At 42.1% G+C, this 23,083-nt stretch overlaps 1 protein-coding gene across 1 annotated transcript; it reads right to left on the reverse strand.

The window, feature by feature from the left end:
* Positions 1 to 1,120: 1,120 nt before the first annotated feature.
* cacng7b (calcium channel, voltage-dependent, gamma subunit 7b) lies at positions 1,121 to 21,115 on the reverse strand. Its single transcript, XM_026999157.2, has 6 exons — positions 20,822 to 21,115; positions 10,483 to 10,678; positions 10,166 to 10,252; positions 9,952 to 10,092; positions 3,703 to 3,848; positions 1,121 to 2,972 (listed from the first exon to the last, which is right to left on the reverse strand). Exons 2-6 carry the CDS (start codon positions 10,676 to 10,678, stop codon positions 2,511 to 2,513), a joined length of 1,032 nt encoding a protein of 343 aa, XP_026854958.2. The 5' UTR covers positions 20,822 to 21,115; the 3' UTR covers positions 1,121 to 2,510.
* Between the last annotated feature and the right edge of the window lie 1,968 nt (positions 21,116 to 23,083).

Here is a 23,083-nt window from a genome sequence, read left to right on the forward strand (position 1 = left end):
TCTGTCTCTCTCGCTCTCTCTCTCTCTCTCTCGCTCTCTCTCTCTCTCTCTCACACACACACACAACACACACACAATTAATGTATACCATGTAAATATACTGCATTAAATGCATCATCAAGTAAAATTTGGAAGAAGTCAGAAGACAGAACTATTATACAGAATACACACTATTCATGCATACACAGACACACTCATACACACACACTTTCTCTCGCTCTCTCTCACACACACACACACACACTTTCTCTCTCTCTCTCTCTCTCTCTCTCTGTCTCTCTCACACACACACACACACACACACTCACACACACACTCACACACACACACACACACACACACACACACACACACTCACACACACACACACACACACTCACACACACACACACACACACACACACACACACACACACACACACACACACACACACAGATCAATTGGTCTGCAAAGTGCCCTATGGCAGCAGTACTCTGCACCACAAAGCAGAGTACAGGAACAAGGTTTTAATCTAACAGCCCCAGTGCAGAACAAACACTCTCTCTCTCTCTCTCTCTCTCACACACACACACACACACACACACACACACACACACACACACACTCTTCAATCTGTTAAGCTCACCATGCATGCCATGCATTGTAATAAAGGACTGCAGTGTTTCAGCCTCAACACAACACCGTGCACTGCACATTAAGTACTGCATCAGGCATGTAAACATACCACCTTATCCCCCCCCCCCCCCCCCCCCCACACACACACAGTCACATTCATTTGCTTCAGGAACTCAGAAACTACAAAGGACTACACAAAAACATTACATAATGTGGTGCAGAGACAAAGTGATCTCTCTCTCTCTCTTCTGTCTCCGTCCCTCCCTTTATGAGAGCTATCAAACAGAGCATGCTATGATGTCATCGTGCACAGAGACTTATATATATATATATGTATGTTCTCAAGCTGGAAAGCCATACTGATTCTTGCATGCAGACAAAAATATACTGACTTTACCTGCATGATTTCAGGTAAATGACCTTATCTGTTCTGCAAATGAAGTTTTGTCTCATGCAGTTAATGACAGTGATGTTTTATGCTCTATTATATGACTAAATTGCAAGCACACTGAAAAATATTTTATTGTAACAATTCGACAACTTGGATCTAACGTACAGAAATAGCTCAGTACTCAGAAAATGCGATCTACTAGGCATGGTTTGTGATACTGTGGGTTATGTAAAAACTACACTTGTTTCAGAACCGTGGACAGTGCCATCCAAAACGTTAATTGCACCATTACATTTGAGCTGACAGAGGGCGCGCCGCATATGATTGCCTACTGATATGTAGTCTCATGTTCATGTTAATTTACGTGATGTTGCGATTTTGGAAAAAGAAAATAAGCTTGCGATTACTAACATTTAACCGAAAAATTTAATTTTACAATTCTAAACAGTTTTACCCATCAGAATAGTCCAGTTTCGTCTCTCTTTGTTTGGCGGTATATTTGTTAAGTACGATCTATATATATGATCATTAAAAACATGTAGAATCAGCATAGTGTCTTAAGTCTAGTGACAACCGTCATTATTCCCGCATTTTATGCTTAATCTTGGATTTCTGTCACATCATTCGCATCACACACTTTACGTCTAGTAACTCTAAGGTACTTTTAAAGCCTTGAACGCCTTGTTCCCGGTTAAACTCTGTGTAAATCGAGCAGCTTACTCAGTTTGCGTGTATCAGTAGCCTAAATCAGACCTACCGTTTATAACAGGGAAAGAAAGTGATGAACTCCACCCTGAACGAACAGATCAAAGACGGAACCTTCGCTACTAACTCGCTGTTAGAAAGTTCTTACGGGAACTTGGAAACTTAAATGTGCCCAGCAAGTCCCGGAGGCTTTAAGAGGTCGATTCTCAGTCGTCTGGAGTTTAATGCCTTTATCACTCCTTTCTTCACTGTGGAATCTTCAGCGTTTAGTTCATATTTCCATAGTAGTTAAAAATGAATCAGCACATAATGTCTACATATTTAAAATCACCAGTCTCCATAATCCCCTTGATAACGAAAGGGGAGTTAAAATACCCCTTTACATATTTAACCCTTTCCCTGGTAACATGTAATCTTATTTTAAACTTTATAATAATAACACCACTACTGATACATTGATTGAGCGATGAAAATCAGAATGAGTTTTCAATATCACCAGTAAAACTGAAGGCAGTAGTTACAGTCTTTGTGCAGAAATATGTGACTATACATGAATATGTTATTTTGGAAAAGTGTTTTGCATTGTACACCGCTTGTGCAATAAGATCTATACCTCCACTAAATGCCTTGTAAAGAAACCTTCTCTGCTCCAACATTCGCACCTGAATGCCAAGTCTTGCTTGCTTTAACACCCTAAACTCTCCCACTCTGTTTCTGTAAGGACCTTTTATTTGCTCCTCTCATCCACTCTCCAGCCAAAGGCAGACAGGCTCGGCGTCCCGCCCACATGTCCTTTCTCTAAAACGGGGAGGCACTCATGCGCATGTGCGCGTGATACTGGGGAGGCGGCACGGCAGGCGGGGGCGCAGACAGAGCCAAGCCGTGGGCATCGCCGGCCGCCCCAGGGAGGAGCGGGCGGCTGAGGGGGAAGGCCGCGGCCGAGCCGGGCGACGCAAGCTCGTATCCGGCGTCGGAGGCGGGGCTGGAGGCAGCGGTCATGCCGGTGGAGGATGCGCTCTGCTGGGGGTTGACCTTGGGCGGGGGCTGCGGGTTCTGCGTCAGCTGGATGGAGATGTCGCTGGAGAACTCGGAGGCGCTGCGCGCCCGCTGGGGCAGAGGCCAGGTCTCCGGGTGGAGGAACTGCCCGCTGTAGTCGCTGCTTTCGGACAGGCGGGGGCGGTAGAGGGTCGGGTGAGGCCTGTAAATCTCCTCTTCTGTGTAGCGCTTCATGAAGAGATACACGGACATCACGCCGGCGCCCTGGGAAAGGAAGTTGAGAGAGTCGCGGGAAATCTAAAATATGGCCTGGCATATACATGAGATGGCAAAGGACATTGTGACATGCCGCAGAAGACACAAGAATATGTGTGTAATTTAGATATTTGCCAAAGGTTTTTAAAATGTAGCACACTATTCACATTAGTCATTCTCTTCCTTAGTGAGTGGCAGGGCTGAGATTAAATGATTAAAATATAAAAAATATTTAAATGATTTAAAAGGTTTCCCTAGAGCCTCTTTTGAAATGACTATTTAAATTTCCTTTTCTCCTGCTTGCTCTCATGAGTTCACTTTCTATTTCTCTCTCCCTCTCTCTCTGACACACACACACACACACACACACACACACACACGCACACACACAAAACATAGCACACACACTCACACACACACACACACACACTCACACACACACGGCTCCTTAAGCAAGGAGACCCTGCTGAGTAAAGCAGGAAAAAAGGAATTGTAGTAACAAGTCCAACTTTGCTGAATCCTCACTTTATCAGCATACAGAATGACTGCCTGATAGCCAGAGTGCTCCTCCTCTGACCTGTTCCCCCCTTCTACACTGAATGTCCTGAACTAGCTAAATGAAAACTCGAATAAAGCTCGGGTGGGTCACAGGTGCCTGCACAAAGCGCGTCCGTCAAAACCGAGGCAGGATGCGCGCTGGAGCTAAATGAATGGCGTGTGACGCCGGAGGTCAGCTGACCTCTTTGAGAAGGAAGGAGCTGGCGGCGAAGGCGAAGGACCAGCCGTAGTGGTAGTTGAAGAAGTGCTCAGGCTCCCTCGGCCTGTTCATGACCTCATCGTTTATACTGGAGATATAGAGTACCAGGCCCACCACCAGGCTTAGACCTGAGACCGAGACAGGAGAGAGAGAACAACAGAGACAATACAACACAAAGAGAGAAACGGGAGCGAAAGGCGTGTTTCGAAACTGCATTAAACAACAGCATTCTTACGGCCACTGGGAGGGGCAAATCCCTTAACCATAAAAAACATACAGAGAGCCTTCCAGAATGGCTGTGAAGTAATGCCCTTGTATCCAAGGACTGAGGGATCCAGAGGGCTTGTGTATAGAGGAGCGTTCTACCTCCTCCAGCATCATGAGGGAAGACGCAACGCTGCTCTCCTGGCAGGCGCAGGGATGCTGATAGTTGTGACACAAAAGGACTGTGTGCATTTTGAGAAAGAACGTTCATTTTTCAGGATTGTGTTTGGTCTTTTGATCATTTAACCTCCCTGGAAGGTGAGGGTTTCTCTCATCACTGCAGTTTAAGATCGAGCTTGTAAAAAGCTTCATTCTGGAAGGCGCTGTTACTCGGTCCTGATTGGGCAAGCTGTGTGGGGGTTGGGAGGCTTTGTGGGACAGGCTTTTTGCTTGATCCACCCCCATTGAGCCATCACAACATATATGCATCCATCCAGAATCCACACATTCCCACACACAGGCGCGCGTGCACGTACACACACACAGCTGAGAGGACATCAACTCCATCTGAATGCATCACTTCACACAGCCAGCCTACTGCAGCACTGTGCCCACTACCACTATGAGAACAGGACACACACACACACGCGCGCTTCTAACTCTTCTAACTCTTTAGCACTTTAACTCACCATCAGTGGGTACACATTTCACTTCTTTATGTTCTCCCTTTGAATGCCCTGAGCTGTCAATCAGCAGTACAGGCCAGTCCATTAACATATTCCACACCTCTAGTACAAATTGACACATTTCATATTATCAGACAGAATGACAGAGGAGGACAGAGGAGGACAAAGGTAAAAGTGTTTTTGTTCCAAGGACATCGTGTCAGTAGGAGTTTGTGGCCCAACTAAGGAAGGCCTTTCAAGACCTGTTTCAAGGTGAAATCAGAGGGAGGTAAACAGAAGTTCACTCTGCATGCAAACACTCCTGACAGGAGTAGAGCTACTGTGCAGCTACTCTACCTGCTTTGTTACGTGACCAAGAACCCTTCAGTACCAACACACACAAAGCGAAATAGGTTATGCCCACACAGCAAAATCCCCAGTGTTGGATTTACAGCAGTGGTTTGAGTCCCAGTGTTGGATTAACAGCAGTGGTTTGAGTGCCAGTGTTGGATTAACAGCAGTGGTTTGAGTCCCAGTGTTGGATTAACAGCAGTATTTTGATTCCCAGTGTTGGATTAACAGCAGTGGTTTGAGTCCCAGTGTTGGATTAACAGCAGTATTTTGATTCCCAGTGTTGGATTAACAGCAGTGGTTTGGGTGCCAGTGTTGGATTAACAGCAGTGGTTTGAGTGCCAGCGTTGAAATAACAGCAGTGTTTTGATTCCCAGTGTTGGATTAGCAGCAGTGTTTTGCATCCATCTGAACAATGCAGGTTCAAAGTCAACAGGCTTTGCTGTGTGCTGTATTTTTTGCTGTTTAACTAGTTCAAGATGTCAGGACGACAATAATAGAGAATGTGTGTATTAATCTATAGGGTCACTGGAACCTTATATGAGGTGTTTGGCCCAGTGGGTTGGGAGTGTTAAAATAAGAAAAGGGACCCAGATCAGTTCTATCTGGATAAATGAAAGGGATGATGGGATTTTCTCTAGTGTTATCTATGCTAATAAGAACACTTGAGCTCCTACCCTCTTTAGACCTCTGCTGCTAGAAGGAGAACAGGAAGGACTTTGTGATTGTTAGGACTAGACCTGCTCATCGGTGACAAAGCATCTAAGATTACACCAGAAAACGTCTGCCAGTAGACGAACTGATGCTGCCATATCTATGTACTGTTTATGAGCTGGGCCACCCAGGGAGGATGGGTTTCCTCTTGACTCTTGGTCCTCCCAAGGTTTCTTCCTTAATCTGCCCAGGGAGTTTTCTTCCTACTACTGGCTTGCTCAATAGAGATCTGGACCCAAATATTTGTAAAGGTGTTTTGTGACAGCATGTTGTAAAAAGTGCTATATAAATAAATTTGACTTGGGCTTAATATTTTTTAGGTAGTACAATTTTTTGCCAAGACACACTTGAAACTTGAAATTATGCTCCATTTCTCAAAACTCTAAACACAAATGCATAACTGCACACATAAACACAAACTTCAACCTTCCACGTCAAAACCAAACTCACCATTCAAAACCATGTAATCTAACATCTAAACCAAACTCTCCACTCTAATCCTTGTAATCTTCCATCTAAACCAAATTTTGCCTTCAGACAGCACACAAAATCCATCAAATCCACATACAGTACAAAACCGTCATTACACACTGGTCAAATAAAAAAATCAGTGGAATTCAAGAAACTATCGTAAAACTGTTACTGCAGTGAGTAATGATGTTTATGGTTTCCTGTAGAACAATCTCTGTATATGAGTACAGTCTTCTGGGGTTTCGGAAGGGAGAATATGCAGGTAAAAAACATTGCTGCATCCTGGGATGTTTATGAACCACAAACTAGAGCAGCCTTGCCAACACTGAACTTGTCCCAAGTGCCCTCATATCTCCTATACTACAGTATATCCTGCTCTAATACATAACTGTACTCAGATAATTGATACAGTATAAAAACCATACTTGCACGATTCACTCGCCAGTTTTGGCCTATTGGAGTTCCTTTCTAAAGGAACACAGTAGTCCTGTATCACCCTCAATCTGTTTCGTCAAAGAAGGCAGTCTGCTGAGATGTTGACTGCACCAATGCATTGGAATATATTCCGTGATCCTCAACAACTCTTTACTTAATGCAAGTGAAAGATGTTGGCTATGGCCATATTGATGACTTCCAACTCTTGCTCTTCAGAAAATAGCTGCCTTCTTCCTCCATTATGTGGTCATTTAAGTCTTGCTGGGATCAATGAAAACCATCCATTTGTCAAAACAGGAACATACAGTAACTCCAAATGAACTGTTTGAAACAGACTCCCTACAGTACTACAGAGTAAACAGCAAAAGTACAAGAATGTGCTATAACTGCAGAGACTACAGCAGTGCAGAGTTCCAGTAGAGCGTGGTATGTAAATGACCTAGCTGTTCTCCTCTCCAGATTCTAGAGTCTCCTGTAAAGTCTCTCCACTTGAGTACATGGGGCAGACAGTGATTTGTGTATAGACATTTTCACAAATGTTCCAACAAATCTGAATCATTTCGAAAAAGGGGTCTGTCTTTTGTAGTTGGCATCATGATTTGGGATGTTTAGTTTAATTGTTTCCAATTTCAAATCATTACAGTCACGTCAGCTTTTTCAAAACCCTGAACAGAACCTAAAAACTCCAACTCTGTTGTCCACAATGGATCTCTGACTTTCAAAACCCAACAACTGAATCAAAAGCACACTACTTCCTTCTTGACACTAGGGCAATCAATAGAAAACATTGTAGTCAAAGATGTTCTTGTGTTCTAGATTGCAAATCTTAACTGAATGAATTGATAAACAGGACAATACACCTGTATAAAGTAAACTGTGAGTGTAGACAAAACACTGCAAACATAAGCGTGTGTGGTGAACCCCTCCGGAGGGGCTCTAAAGCTGCATCGTTGCAGGCCATCACTACTGCATGAAGTAGATTTTCTCTTTCCTACAGACATCTCTCACACACCTTCCATCACCACAACTGCCATGCTGACAAAGATTCCTGATTATGGTTTAGGAACACACAATAATGTGAAAGGAACAAATGTGTGAGTCTAACATTACTGTGAAACCATTCATGGACTTCTATACTGATGGAAACTGGCGTGATGCAGAGTGCTCTGGCTATGCCCTTATTCTCTGCATGTCCCGATTACAGACGCCACTGAGAAGATCTTAACTTTGTCTGCGGCCGCTGGTCAACTTCGCTCATGGGCATGGACCAGTGTGTATGGTCAATAACTGCTTCTCTGTTGTCATCTGTAATTTGGTGTCATTCTCCTCCTCTGCCTTCATTCATTGTCTTGGCTCCTTTCGCTGCGTGCATTCGCTTTGCATAACATTTGCCTCGTTGGCTGATTGGGCAATCAGGACACTGTGTGGGGACTTCAGCTCAGTCCTGTTTACGCAGTGGCAGCTGTGTGCTGTTTGTGTTGTGACAGAGAAACAGGGGCTATCTGCCAAAAAACACTCGAAGAATTGTGTTTGGAGTAGCAATTTTAGTGTTAGCAGCTGAACAAAAATGAAAATAGGCTCAGTTATAGTGTGCAAGCAATCGAGAAAAACTCTAAAGGTAAACTGTAAATGTCAGCATTTAATAATCCCATAGACGGTGTAAAGCCTCTGAAACCGTTGCCTGGTTTGGTCATATCTTAAGATATATATCTTAGAGGAACATTCATAGTGAAAATATGCAGGTGTGGGGAACACAAAAGTGTTTTTCTAAGCCATGAGGTCTGCCTTCTCGTCTGCCTCACTCTGATGCTCTGCAACACGACACACTCAATCTAAAAATCTTTTATGCCATTATATTACACATGCAGCATGAGATTTTGTAGAAACACAGTTATAATAGCAAGAGTCATTAGTAAAATAGAGCAATTCAATACAGCCCAAAAACACCAGTGCCAGACAGTAATAAACTAAAGCAGATGGAGGAACCACATGATCAGAGAGGGTCTGAAACTGAATAAGATGACGACAATCAGAACGCAGATGGTATGGCTGCACTCCCTAGACTGAAAATATAGCATCATACAGGGAGTGACTTATTTAAGAGAACTGCATTTATAGAGAGTTCCACCGTGTGCTCGTAAACACGGGCAGAGGCCATATAGCTCACATATGAATAGCATGTGAGCATGTATTTCGGTGTGAAAGGTTGCACAGTGAAATCTTAGTGGTATGTGTAGCCATACTTGAAAAGCAAAGTAAGCTGCACGGTTCCGCTTCAGTGAGTCAACGACTCCCCGGGGTTCGGTTCCGGCTACCCGACTTTGCTAATTAGATTGCGCCTGCAGATACAATTAATTAGTGAATTCAAGTGGATGGCAGGACCTTTGCTCTTTGTGCCTGTACCTTCATGCATCTGAGGCATACGCAAGGCTGCCTGACCCGGCCTCTGCCGAACGCATATGCGTTGTCGGGCAGTAAATCCTAACCGAGCATGAGGTACGAGGAAGATGAGGGGCTTACAATCTCAGGCATCACTCCTCAGGCTATGGCTCGTTCCTATTATAGCTGGCACATCCACAAGATGGCAAAGGAGAGTAAGGAGAGAAACCTTTTATCTTACCCCTTAGCTTAAGTCAGCCAAGACCTGCTCACAGCTCAAACGTCCACCACTGCTTTTGCAATATTATCTGGACGTGATGCAATTTCTAAGCTAACTGAAATAGAATCTAAAGGTTTCTGGGCACCAGGCACAGAATGAGACCAGAAAAAAAGTTGCCACGTTTCTTAGGTCTTTTTTTAAATAACTGGTGCCATCAGATGGCTATGCAACATTTGTTTAGGTTTTTTTTTTTTTTTTTTTAAAGATGAATAGTTGAATTATTGTGCTAATGCTTGAGGCAGACTGAAACACATTTTTGGCCCACACAAGGTAGAGTGTTGGGAAGGATCCAGCTCTGCTCCTGTGGAGTCTCTACCATGTAGAGTTTTGTACCAATACTATTCTACCTCATCAGATCCAGTTAAGCACAATCAATCACAAGTAATCCCATTTAATCCCATTTGATCCAATGAATCGGTCTTCAGCAACATCTGGTAATTGAATCAAAAAAAGTTAAAAACTCCAAAGGGTCATACACCTCCAGGTACAGAACGGAGCACCCCGGGGCTAAAGAACTCTCTTGCGTTCTTTTTGTCTTATTTATATGCAGCGTACACAGGCTGTGTCAAACGAATCAGCGGCCACATGCATTGTTTATGATCAAGTTTTAAGGCAAGCGCAGATGTGTCCAAGAGTGTGACCTCACTGACTAGGGCCCAAGTGCCACTTTGTCTGCTGTCTACACCTCGTAGTTCAGGCAGTGTAGCAGAAGGGCGGAGCAGGAGTGAGTACCTGAAAGGATGAAGAGGATGCCCGAGATGAAGGCCAGGATGGTGCGCTGTGGGCGGATGTGGCCCACGTTGCTGATGACGAAGGCCGTGAAGACGAAGAGCAAAGACACCATGGGGAAAGGTGTGGCTGTCTGCACCATCTCTGAGAAGGAACGAACAGAACGCACATCAGGAGTGTGCAGGAGTTTCAGCGGCTGTGACGGAGGTTTACTCACTGAGAATATTCGCAGTGTTTTCTGTGGTGATCTCGTTCTCAGGCTCTGTGAAGTATTCAGAGGCCACGCATCTTCCTTTCTCCGAACCTGAGAGGGACATGCGGATAAAGTGACATAGAGACACAGGAGGGATAGGGGCAATCATAAAGAAACAAAACACAGGAGGCACGAAATCTGGAGTGGAATCAAAGACATGGTAGCAGCATTCTATTACAACAGTATTTGCATCTTGTATGCATGTGTCCATATAGAGCACCTTTACTGCACGAATTTGTATGTGTGTGTGTGTGTGTGCGTGTGTGTGTGTGTGTGTGTACCTGCTATGAAACACACTCTCCAGAGGCCAGAGTGCAGTGCCATCTTGACGTCGATGGTTTGGTTCTGCTGCAGTACTATGCCCTCCTCCATCAGCAGCCAATAATCCGTTGCCACGGCAACTCCTACCAACAGCAGCCCGCACGCCCCGAACACCGTGGAGAGCAGAGTCAGAGCCCTGCTGCTGCACGAGCTCATCTATGCACACATGCACACACACACACACACACACACACAAATAACACATATAATAAAATCTTTAGTATATATATATATATATATATATATATATATATATATATATATATATATATATATATATATATATATGTTTGTGTGTAAAATATATATATATGTTTGTGTGTAAAATATAACCAGCTCTATTCATCTTAGAAGTATTCACTTGGCTCTTTATACTTGTTTTATATGATGAATATAATTTGCTACCAAGAAGGCAATTTCGAAGACTCTATTTGAGGCTTATTATGTTCAAGCATACCTTTATTTCTGAGCCAGTTAGACTGTCCAGTCAGCAGGGGACTTAAAAGGGTAAATGCCACTGTGATTAGGTGTTCTGTGTGTTAATGCAAGGCATTGCAATTTGTGGTTGCCATATATAATTGTTATGCTTGATGTGGGGTTATAAGTATAATAAAAATCTTTACAGCATTTTCCTTCTGACAAATCGGATAATATAACAGCATTCTGTCATTCTACAAATCAAAAGCCCTTTCAGACAAGCCAGAGGTGAATGGAACTTCAAAGATACCACATTTATTACATTTACCTTTTGTGTTGTTCCTGAGTGCCCATGAAACGCAAATTTTTTTAAAAACGTTGAAAATTATGTATTTTTATAAGCTGTTATAGGCTGCCACTCCTTACCACTCTTACTCACAGCTGGTTTTCCTCAGACCACCCACTAGTCTTTAATATTCATAAGCAGACCCCCAGTGTTCATTAATATTCATTGGTGTACTTGCTTAAGTTCATATGGTAAAGTGAATAAAGTAATATGGTTGATTCTGCTCAAATGCACTTGTCTGAGCTTGAGTTTGACACAGAACACTTTAACAAGTCCCTAATTGACTAGTAACAACTTCAGTTGAATATGAACTGTAATCAGACCTGACAAAATAATATGATTCAGTTGACCTTGAACTAGCTGTAAGAGTCAATTAAGGGCTAGGAGATTGTTTATTGTTAGTTATTGTTAGTTAAAAACAATTGGAAATTGATGACAATAATTTCATATCTGATCTGTTATGCATTTAGATTTCATTTATGTTGAATTGAATGCAGAGGTTGGTCACATTTGAGTGATGGAACATTTGGGTTTTTGAGACTTGACCATCAAGTGTGATGTCACTGCTTTATTGTTTCTGATTGGATGTAACTTTATTATCTGATTATTGTTTCTTGATTGGATGTAACTTTATTATATGATTATTGTTTCTGATTGGATGTAACTTTATTATCTGATTATTGTTTCTGATTGGATGTAACTTTATTATTTAAAACTACTTAATTACTTTTAGAGAGTTGGGTTTTTTTCTGGAAGCAACAGTTTTTTGACTGTACATAATGCAATTTCTAAAAGGAAATTATTTTGTCTCTTTTTAGTGTTTCAAAGATGTGGTGTGTACAACTGCAGTGAATAATATACTGTAGAATGCCTCTATACTAGCTACCCTATCAAATCTCATGATTTCTCTGTGCATATTTACTATACAGATAATATTCCATGAACATTCTGTGTTAATGTTACCTAGTTACTAAGGGAATATATGGTAATTTATCACTCATGAAGTATAATACCATTTTCTTCTCCGTTACTATATTACCTTTGATGTACACTTGCATATATACTTGATTTAAAACTTTTTCAATTAATTAATTTAGTTTTTAAGTGTTACCATCTATATGATAGTTTTTACTAGAATAAACGATGTAGCCAGCGATAAGAAGCCCATTAATAAATTTGTACCTTGGTATAATGATCAAATTCACAATTTAAAACAGAAAACTTGAAATATAGGACATTAATGGTGCCACAATAAACTTGTAGAATTCCAGCTTGCATGGAAGGAGAGCCTTTTCGAGTACAAAAAAGTACTTATTACTGCATGCTCAAAATCTTCCATTTGCTTACTAGAATCACTGCCCATACACTTTCTTTAGGAAATCCTATCTGAAGTAATTGATCCTTTACTAAACTGAATAAACTCCTCACTGAACATTGGCTATATACCTAAATCATTCAAATTAGCAGTAATCAAACCACTTATTTAAAAAAATCTACTCACGTAAAATCAACCCACAACAGCTGTCAAACAACGGGCCAATCTCAAACCTTCCATTTATTTCCAAGATCCTAGAAACATCTGTAGCTCAGCAGCTAAACTCATAGCTGAATCAGAACCAGACACATTCAGTCAGGGTTTAGGCAAAATCATAGTACAGAGACAGCACTGATTCAAATATTTAATGACCTGTTGTTGGCTTCTAACAAGGGTTATGTTTCTTTGCTTATATTCCTGGATCTGAGTGCAGCATTTAACACTATAGATCAAAACATTTTACTAGATAGACTCGAAAATGTTGTTGGGATTAGGGGAACAGCCCTTTACTGGTTTAAATCTTATCTATCCTGTCACTACCAGTTTGTTAACATAAATACAGACTTTTCAGCATACAACAAGGATAGCTGTGGTGTACCACAAGGATCTGTTCTAGGGCCTCTGCTTTTTTCTTTATATGTGCTACCTCTAAGTGACATTATACGTAAACACTGTGCTAGTTTCCACTGCTATGCTGATGATACTCAGCTATATGTCTCAGCCAAACCAGAGGACATTTATCATCTTACTATTATTGAGGAATTTGTAAAGAATGTCACACACTGGATATTGAGGAACTTTATCGCACTTAATCCTGACAAAACAAAAGTGCTTCTATTAGGCTCACAGACAGCTGGTCCTCACTTTCTAATTACTTAATGAACCTCAATAGTCTCCCAATTACATCTTCTCTAACTGTTAAAGATCTTGGAGTCATTATGGATCCCAGTCTCTCGTTCGAAGCTCATGGAAATATTTCTGGGACCACCTTTCTCCACCTCAGGAAAATTGCAAAGATTAGGAACATGCTCTCCTCAGTTAATACGGGAAAGCTAGTCCATGCATTTACCACTTTCAGATTAGACTTCTGTAATGCCTTACAGTCTGGTTGTACCATTAAGTGCCTAAACAAGCTTAAAACAGAAAAGCCAGTGTTCTTACTAGAACTAGAATATTTGATCACATCACTCCTGTCTTAGCTACGTTACATTGGTTCCCGGTAAAATTTCAATCAAAAAGTTTTGATTATAAAATACTTCTAATGACCTACAAAGCATGGTCTTGCCCCACAGTACCTTAGAGAACTCCTACTGCTTAGATCAATAGTTGCAGGCTCTTTACTAGTACCAAGAATAAGAAAATCTACTGCAGAAGGCAGAGCCTTTTCCTATAAAGCTCCCATATTATGGAATAATCTTCCTGTAAATGTAAATTGGGTAAACTGGGTAAACTGGGATGTTATGATGCTTCACCTCTCTTTTGTCACTCTAGTTTGTTGACTGAGAGCGGCAGAACGCTGGAGTTCCTGGGTGCCCTCATGCCTGTGTTTCCTTCTGGCTCTTTCCTTATAGCCGTGCTGCCATAGCTAGAGCTGCCGGAGTCTATTGTTGCACATTACAGTTCCCCAATTTACACACCCTCCTACATGGACATGTCTAATAATCTATTCTTTCTTTCTGCTGAGGTGCACCTACCCCTGATGTCATGATGTTACTGAGCTTCAACCTGTCTCAGCTACCATGACTACTCCCACCACCCCCTGATGTCCCCTGCTGTAGCCCACCACACCTCCACCCCAGCCAACTACTTCTCCGTTGCCCTTGATGGACATATTTGTACTGTCGGGACTGGACTAGGACTTCTAGGAAACCAGACTAGACATTGAATGCTTATTTTTTCTTTTCTGTTATTATTAATTTGTTTTCCTCTCTCTTTCACTACTTATTCTGCTCCTTATTGTTTAGATTGTTACTACTATAGTGCCTTTTGTTGGCCAGAGAAGAATGGGCACTTGCTGTGAGTCTTGGTTCCTCTCAAGGTTTCTTCCTCATGATCTTGGGAGTTTTTCCTTGCCACTGTCACCCTTGGCTTTCTCACTTGGGGCTTGGACTCTCACATCTTTAAAGCTGCTTTGTGACAACTGCTGTAAAAAGCGCTATATAGATACATTTGACTTGACTTGACTTAAGAGTAGCTTACTTAGTTGAAGGACTTAGCTTCCTGAGTTGAAGGAGTCGGTGAGTTAGCATTAGCCAGCTAGCTAGCTATGTAGCTAGACAACAGCGTGCTGAACAATGGGAGAAGAATATTGCATGTCACTGCAAACAAACATGTTTGAAACCAGTGTTGTTCTTACAAACTTGTGCAAGAAATACACTAAATACACTCTCATGTAATCACACCCCTGGCAAAATTAGTTGTGTGCAAATACATTTACAATTATATTGTTATTTACAGATTTAACAGACACTCATGACCAGAGCTTCTTAGAATAGAGCTTTATTGTATCCATGGAAAAAATACTTAAAAAAGAGAAGCACTGCTGATTAATCAAGTGTCTTGGATGGCCGGGGATCATGCAAGTTCTTCTTGACAACATGGATCTACAACTGAAGACAGCAAAGGATTCTCTATGGATGTGTAGTGGCAGAATATTTTGATATTAGCCCAGAAAAGAGCCTTAAGGCAAGTCTTCTCTGTATGGCGCTTCAAGACGTGCTGTACTTGAGGCACAAAGGGTGTAAGACGCAGTGCAGGATAAGTTGAGTGCTTTCAGGTAGGAGGGCGCCAGTCCATTTTTGGCTTTGTGGGCAAGCGTGGTCTGATATGGGTGACTACAGAAAACCAATGGAGGGAACGCAGCAGTGGAGTTCTGCGTGTGTGAACTTGGGAAGACTCAATATTCATATTCCGAATCAGAGTAATAGCAAATAAAGTATGTATTTTTGCACAGATGAACAGAGCATGTCTTTTAGGTAGCATTTGGTCACTACCAGGATGTGTCTAACTTTACTTGAGTTGCACTTGTTTGTGCTGTGTGTTGATTGTGACTTTAGACCTATCACAGTGTGATAAGCAAATGATATGCAAATTATTGCAATTCTGAATGGCTTGTAAAATAAGGAATGTTCTTATCATTTCTGATCTGAAGGCACTGTGCATGCAGTTTCTCAGCCTGTGTTTGAAATCACATTCTTTCATACAACAATTCTTTGCATAAATAAGCCATTCGTATGTTCACAATGCGTAAATGCAATAATCTAGTACCCTTGAAAGAACTGCGATGCAATACTAAATCTGCAAAAACAGCAACTGCACTATGAAGGACACTTGTCATTCTATTTCAAGTAGCCTAAGTACCATGGAAAGGAAGGGGTGAATGCACTTTCATCAGCTCTAGCAGTGACTATGATTTATAAGTAGAAGAAAACACTTCCTTATACAGTATTTTCACATTCACATATGTATCAGTGTAATTCAAACAAGTTAATTGAGCTATCTTATATTTGATGTGTGCCGCCTAATGTTGTCTAGGTTATGCAGAGGATTAGCTATCACATGGGCCGTAATATACTTTAAGCGCAATTTTAGAGTTATGGAATTTAACATATTTAATAGAGGCGTCCTAATACTACTATAAATTATTTTTTTCTTTTTTGTAGTTTTCAGTCATACATATTCTGGTCAGATTATTGTACTTAAAATAATTGTCTATGCAAAATTAGATTTTAATTTTAAAAAATGACAAAAGAGAACAATGAATTTAAAAGTATTGTTCTGCTTTGACAATAACCTGCCAATCACAAAGAAGGTCAAAGTTCATCTAGCATAAGGAGTGATAGCCACTAAAGCAGAAAATGAGGCATTATTGTCAGTGAATAAGACAACATTCATGCATACACGCATACACACAATCGCATACATGCATATGTATACACCCCCCCACCCCCCACCCCACCCCCACACACACACACACAATGAGCTATGAGTCATAGTCATGCATACAGATGTCGCCTCAAAGCAAGGCGGCTTTCAGCAGTTGCACACACATACACTGCATAGCCTTGAGCAGCTATTGATACCGTGCCACAGATCTCCTCTGCAGCGCATGTAAGGCATACACAGAGTCTGGAACAATGCACCCTGAATGGGGAATGAGTAATGAAAACATCATGTGTATATGAGAGAGAGAGAGAGAGAGAGAGAGAGAGAGAGAGAGTGTGTGTGTTAGTGTAATACATAAGTGACTGATGATCTAGGAGAGTGTGCTTATAGAGAGACAGAGTGAGAATTGTTCTGTTCATATCCTCTTAGAGCCCTACTCTTTTTGATGACCTCATGGTCACCCCTCAGCCTCTCTCCCAGGAAACAGCCGATCGATGCTTAATGAATGAATGATGTGTCATCATCTGTCTCTAGCTGTTGTGATGGTTTTCACATGGAGTTTAAATAACTGTCATAAAGATATGCAGACTTTGTGAGGACAGTCGTAGGATATAAATTGCAATTATATTGGCTTATTTGAGGAAAGCTCATTCCATGTGCCTTACGTGTGTGTGTGTGTGTGTGTGTGTGTGTGTATGAGAGAGAGAGAGAGAGAGAGATAAGCATGATGATTTTGTGCATGTGTACTGGTGTACGTGTGCATATAAAACTGCATTCATGCATTCGTGCTGTTTTCAACCTGTCGTTTCCTGTCTGTCTCCCAAGGCTGGTGACTCAGAGCAGCAGCCTGTGCGATGAGAAGAATGTACCCCACAGGGCCGGGCCACAGAGAGAGAGAGAGAGAGAGAGAGAGAGAGAGAGAGAGAGAGAGAGAGAGAGAGAGAGAGAGAGAGAGAGAGAGAGAGGATAGAGATGGAGTGAGCATCTTGACCGAGGAGAAAAAAAAGATGCAGAAACAGAGTACAGGCCGACAAGAAGGGAGAGAGAGAGAGAGAGAGAGAGAGAGAGAGAGAGAGAGAGAGAGATGAAATAGTAAGTAAGACAAAAAAATGAAACTGAGTGACCCATAACTGCTGCTTTCACTGCAGTCCTGACTGGTGCCTGAGAGATGCATACTGGGTGTGTGCCAGCTTGTCCCAGTGGACAGAAGGTTTCAGAAGAAAGTTGAGCTGTTGGGCCAAGGCTGTGTGTGTGCGTGTGTGTGTGTGTGTGTGTGTGTGTAATGGATACATTAGTATATTTAAATATGTCACACTATATACAGTATTAATATTTTTGATGACAGATATGAAAACCTGAAAGCTGAAATCTGCTAAGCCCTTGTGTAATCAATTCCAATGCAGGTGTCAAATTTTTGGATCACCTATCATCAAGATCCTCAGGGTCCGAGGTGGGGTCAGAGCTGGGGTCAGAGCTGGGGTCAGAGGTAGGGTGTGTGCCATCTTTTGAGCTATTGGGCACATTTTAATACATGTGTGTTTATAATCCTTTGACCAGTTTCTAATAATCATTACACAATTTTGAACAACTTAATTCATTGTCAATACAAAGTCAGCCTACTAGTAAGTAAAACAAACTAAAAATAAATACCCCACCCAGTGTGGAAAACAAACACTTTCTCTGTAGGCAGGCGATCTACATTGCAGAAAAAGAGTCAATTCCAAACCGCAGAAATAATAAGAACAAATACCAAACTTGTCAGACCAACTGACAAGTAGCAGGGTGCTCTCTGTATGACAGTGTGTGAGGACACAACTGCTCTGGAGCTACTCTGCCCCCCTCTGGCTGTGTGTGCTGGCGTGACGGGGAGGTCACAGCGCAACTCGGACATGCTATTTTAATGTCCCTGGCTATGCTGGCACTACAAGGTAACACGACAACGAGACAGTGGCCTAAAGGTCTCCCAGGGCACTGAACTCTGTCATCAAAATGAAAAGCCAAGAATGTGTGTGCAGTTCAAGCTCTTCCTTCCAGAAGATGTTTGTAGGCTACTTTCCCAAGGGAGTTCCAGCAAACATGAATGGCAAAACAAATCTTGGTCCATCAGCTGCTCAGTAAATGCTGGTGCCCATTGTGAAGAATGTAAACTGCACTTGAAATCTCTGTGCAAACTTGTTACCTTGACTAAGTCAAGAAAATCTTACTGAATTAAACAAAGTTTTGAGCAAAACTCTTTAAATTAGTAGACTGGACAACAGCGCTGAGTAAAACTAAAGTTAATCTCACTTCGCCAGCTATCTTCACCATTACATTCCCAATATATGATGCAATTACACTACACGTTGTCTGTGGTTGACGTGTTTTGCACTGTCCCTGCTGCCCTGCTGGACAGTAAATAGAAGCTGCAGTAATTCGATGCGGTCCAGACCCAGCAGACACGCACTCTCATTACTCGTAATGGGCAACACCGAAAGGCCTACTCAGTGTTGTGCAATGCATCCAAAGTTCAGTGCTTTTTAAATCCGACTTCGCAGTAAACGATGCAGTACTCTAACCTTGATACTGTAGATTTTGTATTTACGTAGGCAAACAGGACATGTATTCTCATGCTAGTTTGACTCGGATGGGCGAAGAAGTTCGAGGAGTTGCTGCTCGACAAGGTTGAGAGACAGAAGTCGCCCTCCATTTGCACCGGCAGTAACGCAAAGTGTCCAGAAGTCAGTCAACAGATTCAATCAGCATCAGGATATTGTAAGAAGATTTTTTTTAACTTATGAGACATGTGACTTTTGCTTACTTGTGACTGCCAAATTGGGTTGCTTAATTTTTATATCATTATAGCTGACTTACAATCCATTTTATACCTTTTAAATAATATGCAATGATTTTTAGATGATGCCAAATGTTTTTTTTCTTCTTTTTAGTATCATTTTGGTATGGAGCAGTAGGATACTCCACATGGTAATGGTATCAGTCAAATTTCTGGTATTGTCACGACATTCCTGTTGTTCCTGTTGAAGTGTAGCGGGCAACAATTCTGCTTCTCCCGTGGGGGTCTGGCTTGAATCTCCACTCCATGCAAGTGCACCATTCTATACCAGTAAGAGTCCTTTGGCAAGCCCCCCTAACACTGCTCTCACCTACCTATGTAACTTGACTGAAGTTGTAGGTTGTTCTGGATAAGAGTACGTGTAAATGAAACACTACAGAGACGAGGGGTTTTATATATATATATATATATATATATATATATATATATATATATATATATATATATATATATATATCACTTCTTAATTTGGGTGTGAAATATCTAGATTACTAAATTGCATTTTGAAACTGGATATTGATAGTGTTAGTGAAGTGTTTATATTGCTAAACATTCAGTGATCATTAAATATATCCTCCAGCAAAGTAAAGCGCTCCAGGCAGATCTATGAGTTCAGACATCTATATTTTGATATGAGTGACTGAAGCACGGGTGGTATATACAGAAATCGGAGAAAAGCTTTTTTTTAATGCTTGAAATCTTAGAGAAAGCTACATGATCCAAACACCCCATGGTGACTAGGTTGAAAGTGCATAAACGCGTAAAACAAGGCCAGCCCGTGCAGAAGCGTGAGCATGGCGCGGGGATGAGGGTAAGGTATGGAAAGTCCTTGGCCTAAAAATGAGAAGAGATCCCACCTGCACTCACGTGCGCGCCTGCTCGGGAACACACTGAGCCAATTAAAGCGCGCGCACTCCAACTTCTTCTGCACTTTGCCGTCTATTAGTGATGGTATATAAGCGTCACTATAGGCACAAATAGCGCATATATAGGTTGCCGTTTTACCGACCGACGAAAGTCGGACGGTCGTTTATTTCTGACTGTGTCGCCTCCACCTAGTGACGTCGGACTAACCCGTAGCACTTCGTCTCAAACAGGTACCGGGGTGTCTAGATGTGGACACCGGAGTCGTGCCACACATTTACATGCCGCGCCTTCCCGTGGAAAAAGTCCCCCTTCCACCGCGCTGCTGAGATGCCTCGGTGGGACATGCGTTTCATTGCAGAAAAAGTCTCTACCTGGACGCATGGACAGCATCAGACGACGCTCAGTAGAATGTCCCCCAGATTCCGAATTAAATACGGCGGATCTTGTATATGAATTAGCGGCAACACCCCCCCGACCCCCGCCCCCAAACCTCAGATGTTTTCATTAGTGAAACCTCTGTCGAGAGAGTGCAACTCTTCACAGGTCTGGTTTAGTAAAATCATCGTAAAGACCATATGCATGTCTGCGACGAAGTGCTCGTATGGGCGCTGGAGAGAGAATGAAGGGTTTCGTACTCACCCTTCCAAAAGAGCTGGAGGATGCAGCGCGCGAAAGAGAAGCCAAGCTCCACACACCAGAGATGCCCAGTAAAATATTGCGCGCTCCCTCTCTCGCGCTGTCTCACGAGCACACACACAGAGACTCTCTCTCTCTTTTGCGTATTTTTGCACTGACGCCCTAATCTCGTTCTTCCTTCTGCACGCTCGCTCTTCTTATAGGCTATTTCAGCAGTGCAGTTAGAAAACAAAGACAGAACAAACAAATGAAAAGCCAAGGTAATAGAAAGGAGGAGAGAGAGAGAGAGAGAGAGAGAGAGAGAGAGAGAGAGAGAGAGAGCGTGTGAGAGAGTATGTGTGTGTGAGAGTGTGTGAGTGCGTGTGTACGTGTGTGTGAAAGAGAGAGAGAGAGCATGTGTGTGTGTGTGAGAGAGAGCGAGCGTGTGTGTGAGAGAGCGTGTGTGCGTGTGAGTGTGTGCGTGTGAGAGAGTGTGTGTGCGTGTATGTGAGTAAAAGAGAGAGAGAGAGCGTGTGTGAGAGAGAGCGTGTGTGCGTGTGAGTGTGTGTGTGTGTGTGTGTGAGAGAGAGAGAGAGAGCATGTGTGCATGTGTGTGTGAGTGAGTGAGAGAGAGAGAGCGCGTGCGTGTGTGAGAGAGAGCGTGTGTGTGCGTGTGAGTGTGTGTGCGTGTGAGTGTGTGTGTGTGAGTGAGTGACAGAATAAAGAAAGCCTAGAATTGACTCAATTAATGACCACGAACATTAGGGCTCATTAATGCGAATATTAATGAGTGCAGGCAAAAGTACTCGTCACTTGGGTGGCACTCAGTACTGAAATAGTCCCGAGATATTCACTCCGTCATAAGCAAATCACTGCATTGCACGTCAGTGAAAACAAATGTTTTTCAGCACAGTACCAACAAATAAATAAAAACTTTGCACGTCAGTTTTACCGGAGTGGCAACCTCACATATCCAAAGTGGCGACCAAGCTGATCATCAATTGTATGATTATCAATCTTTTGACCAGTGTAAAGTGGCACCTTTCGTTTCTTAATCAAAGATATGCTAAACACGTGCCATTACACACTCACTCACTCTCTCTCTCTCTCTCTCTCTCTCTCTCTCTCTCTCTCTCTCTCTCTCTCTCTCTCTCTCTCTCACTCACTCACACACACATGCACACATGCACACATGCTCGGTCTCTCGCACTCACACAAACACACACACACACACACACACACACACACACACACACACAAACAAATGGCTTACTGTCAAAACCCACATATGTGTCTCTCCTTTCCCCATCTCTCCTATCCTCTACTGACTCCTCCATTCCTATCTTTAGGCTGTTGAAAATGTTCTATATTTTTAGAAGCTACATCAACAGCATATAGAAATCTCCCAATAACATATGTGACTCAAAGCCCTTCAGACAAGGAGAAATCATCTATTAACGTGTCAACGAAATTGTATCCATTATTTTCAGTGTCATGTCTCTGCTGAGCCTTAGCCTCACAGACATTAATGTGTCATTACATATTCAACAGGTGGCAGCTTATATGTCAATCACTTTCAAAGGAGAATGAGCACACACTCAAATGAAGAGAATGAGTTTTAAAATTCAGCAGTTTACAGTGAAAGAGAAGCAGAAAGATAGTGAGATGGGAGACAGAGAGAGTTACAGTAAGGAGGTTATGGTGGAATGAGATAGGCAGGGGATCTGAGGAGTCCCTGGGGGAGTCCCTGGGGGAGCCAACCGGATTGGAGGCATGAGAGGAGGGACAGAGACCGGAGAGGTGAGGCTAGGAGATGTTTGAAGACGTGGTTTCACTGTCTTGGTGGCCTCCTGAGTACATTGTGGAAGGCAGCTGCTTCAAAAAAGAAAACATGACAGTCAGAAGAAAGGCACACAGAAACTGGTGGCAGAGTAAAGAACTGAAAAGAAAACTAATGAGCACATCCAATTGGAATAAGAACTTTATTTCACAACCTAACAAATGCAAAACAAATAATTACCAAACTACTGCGCATGATGTGCTTATTCTATCTATCTATCTATCTATCTATCTATCTATCTATCTATCTATCTATCTATCTATCTATCTATCTATCTATCTATCTATCTATCTATCTATCTATCTATCTATTTTCAATTATATTACTACATAGTTAAATACATTTACATTTTCTGATTTTTTTTTCACTGGTGAAATATTTAAATAACACTTAAATATTATCATTGAAATAACAACATATACAACAACTTTAACTACCAGTGAGAA

Source organism: Electrophorus electricus, chromosome 10 (assembly GCF_013358815.1).
Source record: "Electrophorus electricus isolate fEleEle1 chromosome 10, fEleEle1.pri, whole genome shotgun sequence".
NCBI lineage: Eukaryota > Metazoa > Chordata > Actinopteri > Gymnotiformes > Gymnotidae > Electrophorus > Electrophorus electricus.

What these genes read in the sequence shown, in the direction of transcription:
- cacng7b (XM_026999157.2), bottom strand. Translation starts at nt 10,678, where the DNA reads ATGAGCTCGTGCAGCAGCAGGGCTCTGACTCTGCTCTCCACGGTGTTC. An exon ending in AAACACTGCGAATATTCTCA is followed by an intron (nt 10,093 to 10,165) that starts GTGAGTAAACCT and finishes GTTCCTTCTCAG; the next exon opens with AGATGGTGCAGACAGCCACA. An exon ending in GCTCCTTCCTTCTCAAAGAG is followed by an intron (nt 2,973 to 3,702) that starts GTCAGCTGACCT and finishes TTCCTTTCCCAG; the next exon opens with GGCGCCGGCGTGATGTCCGT.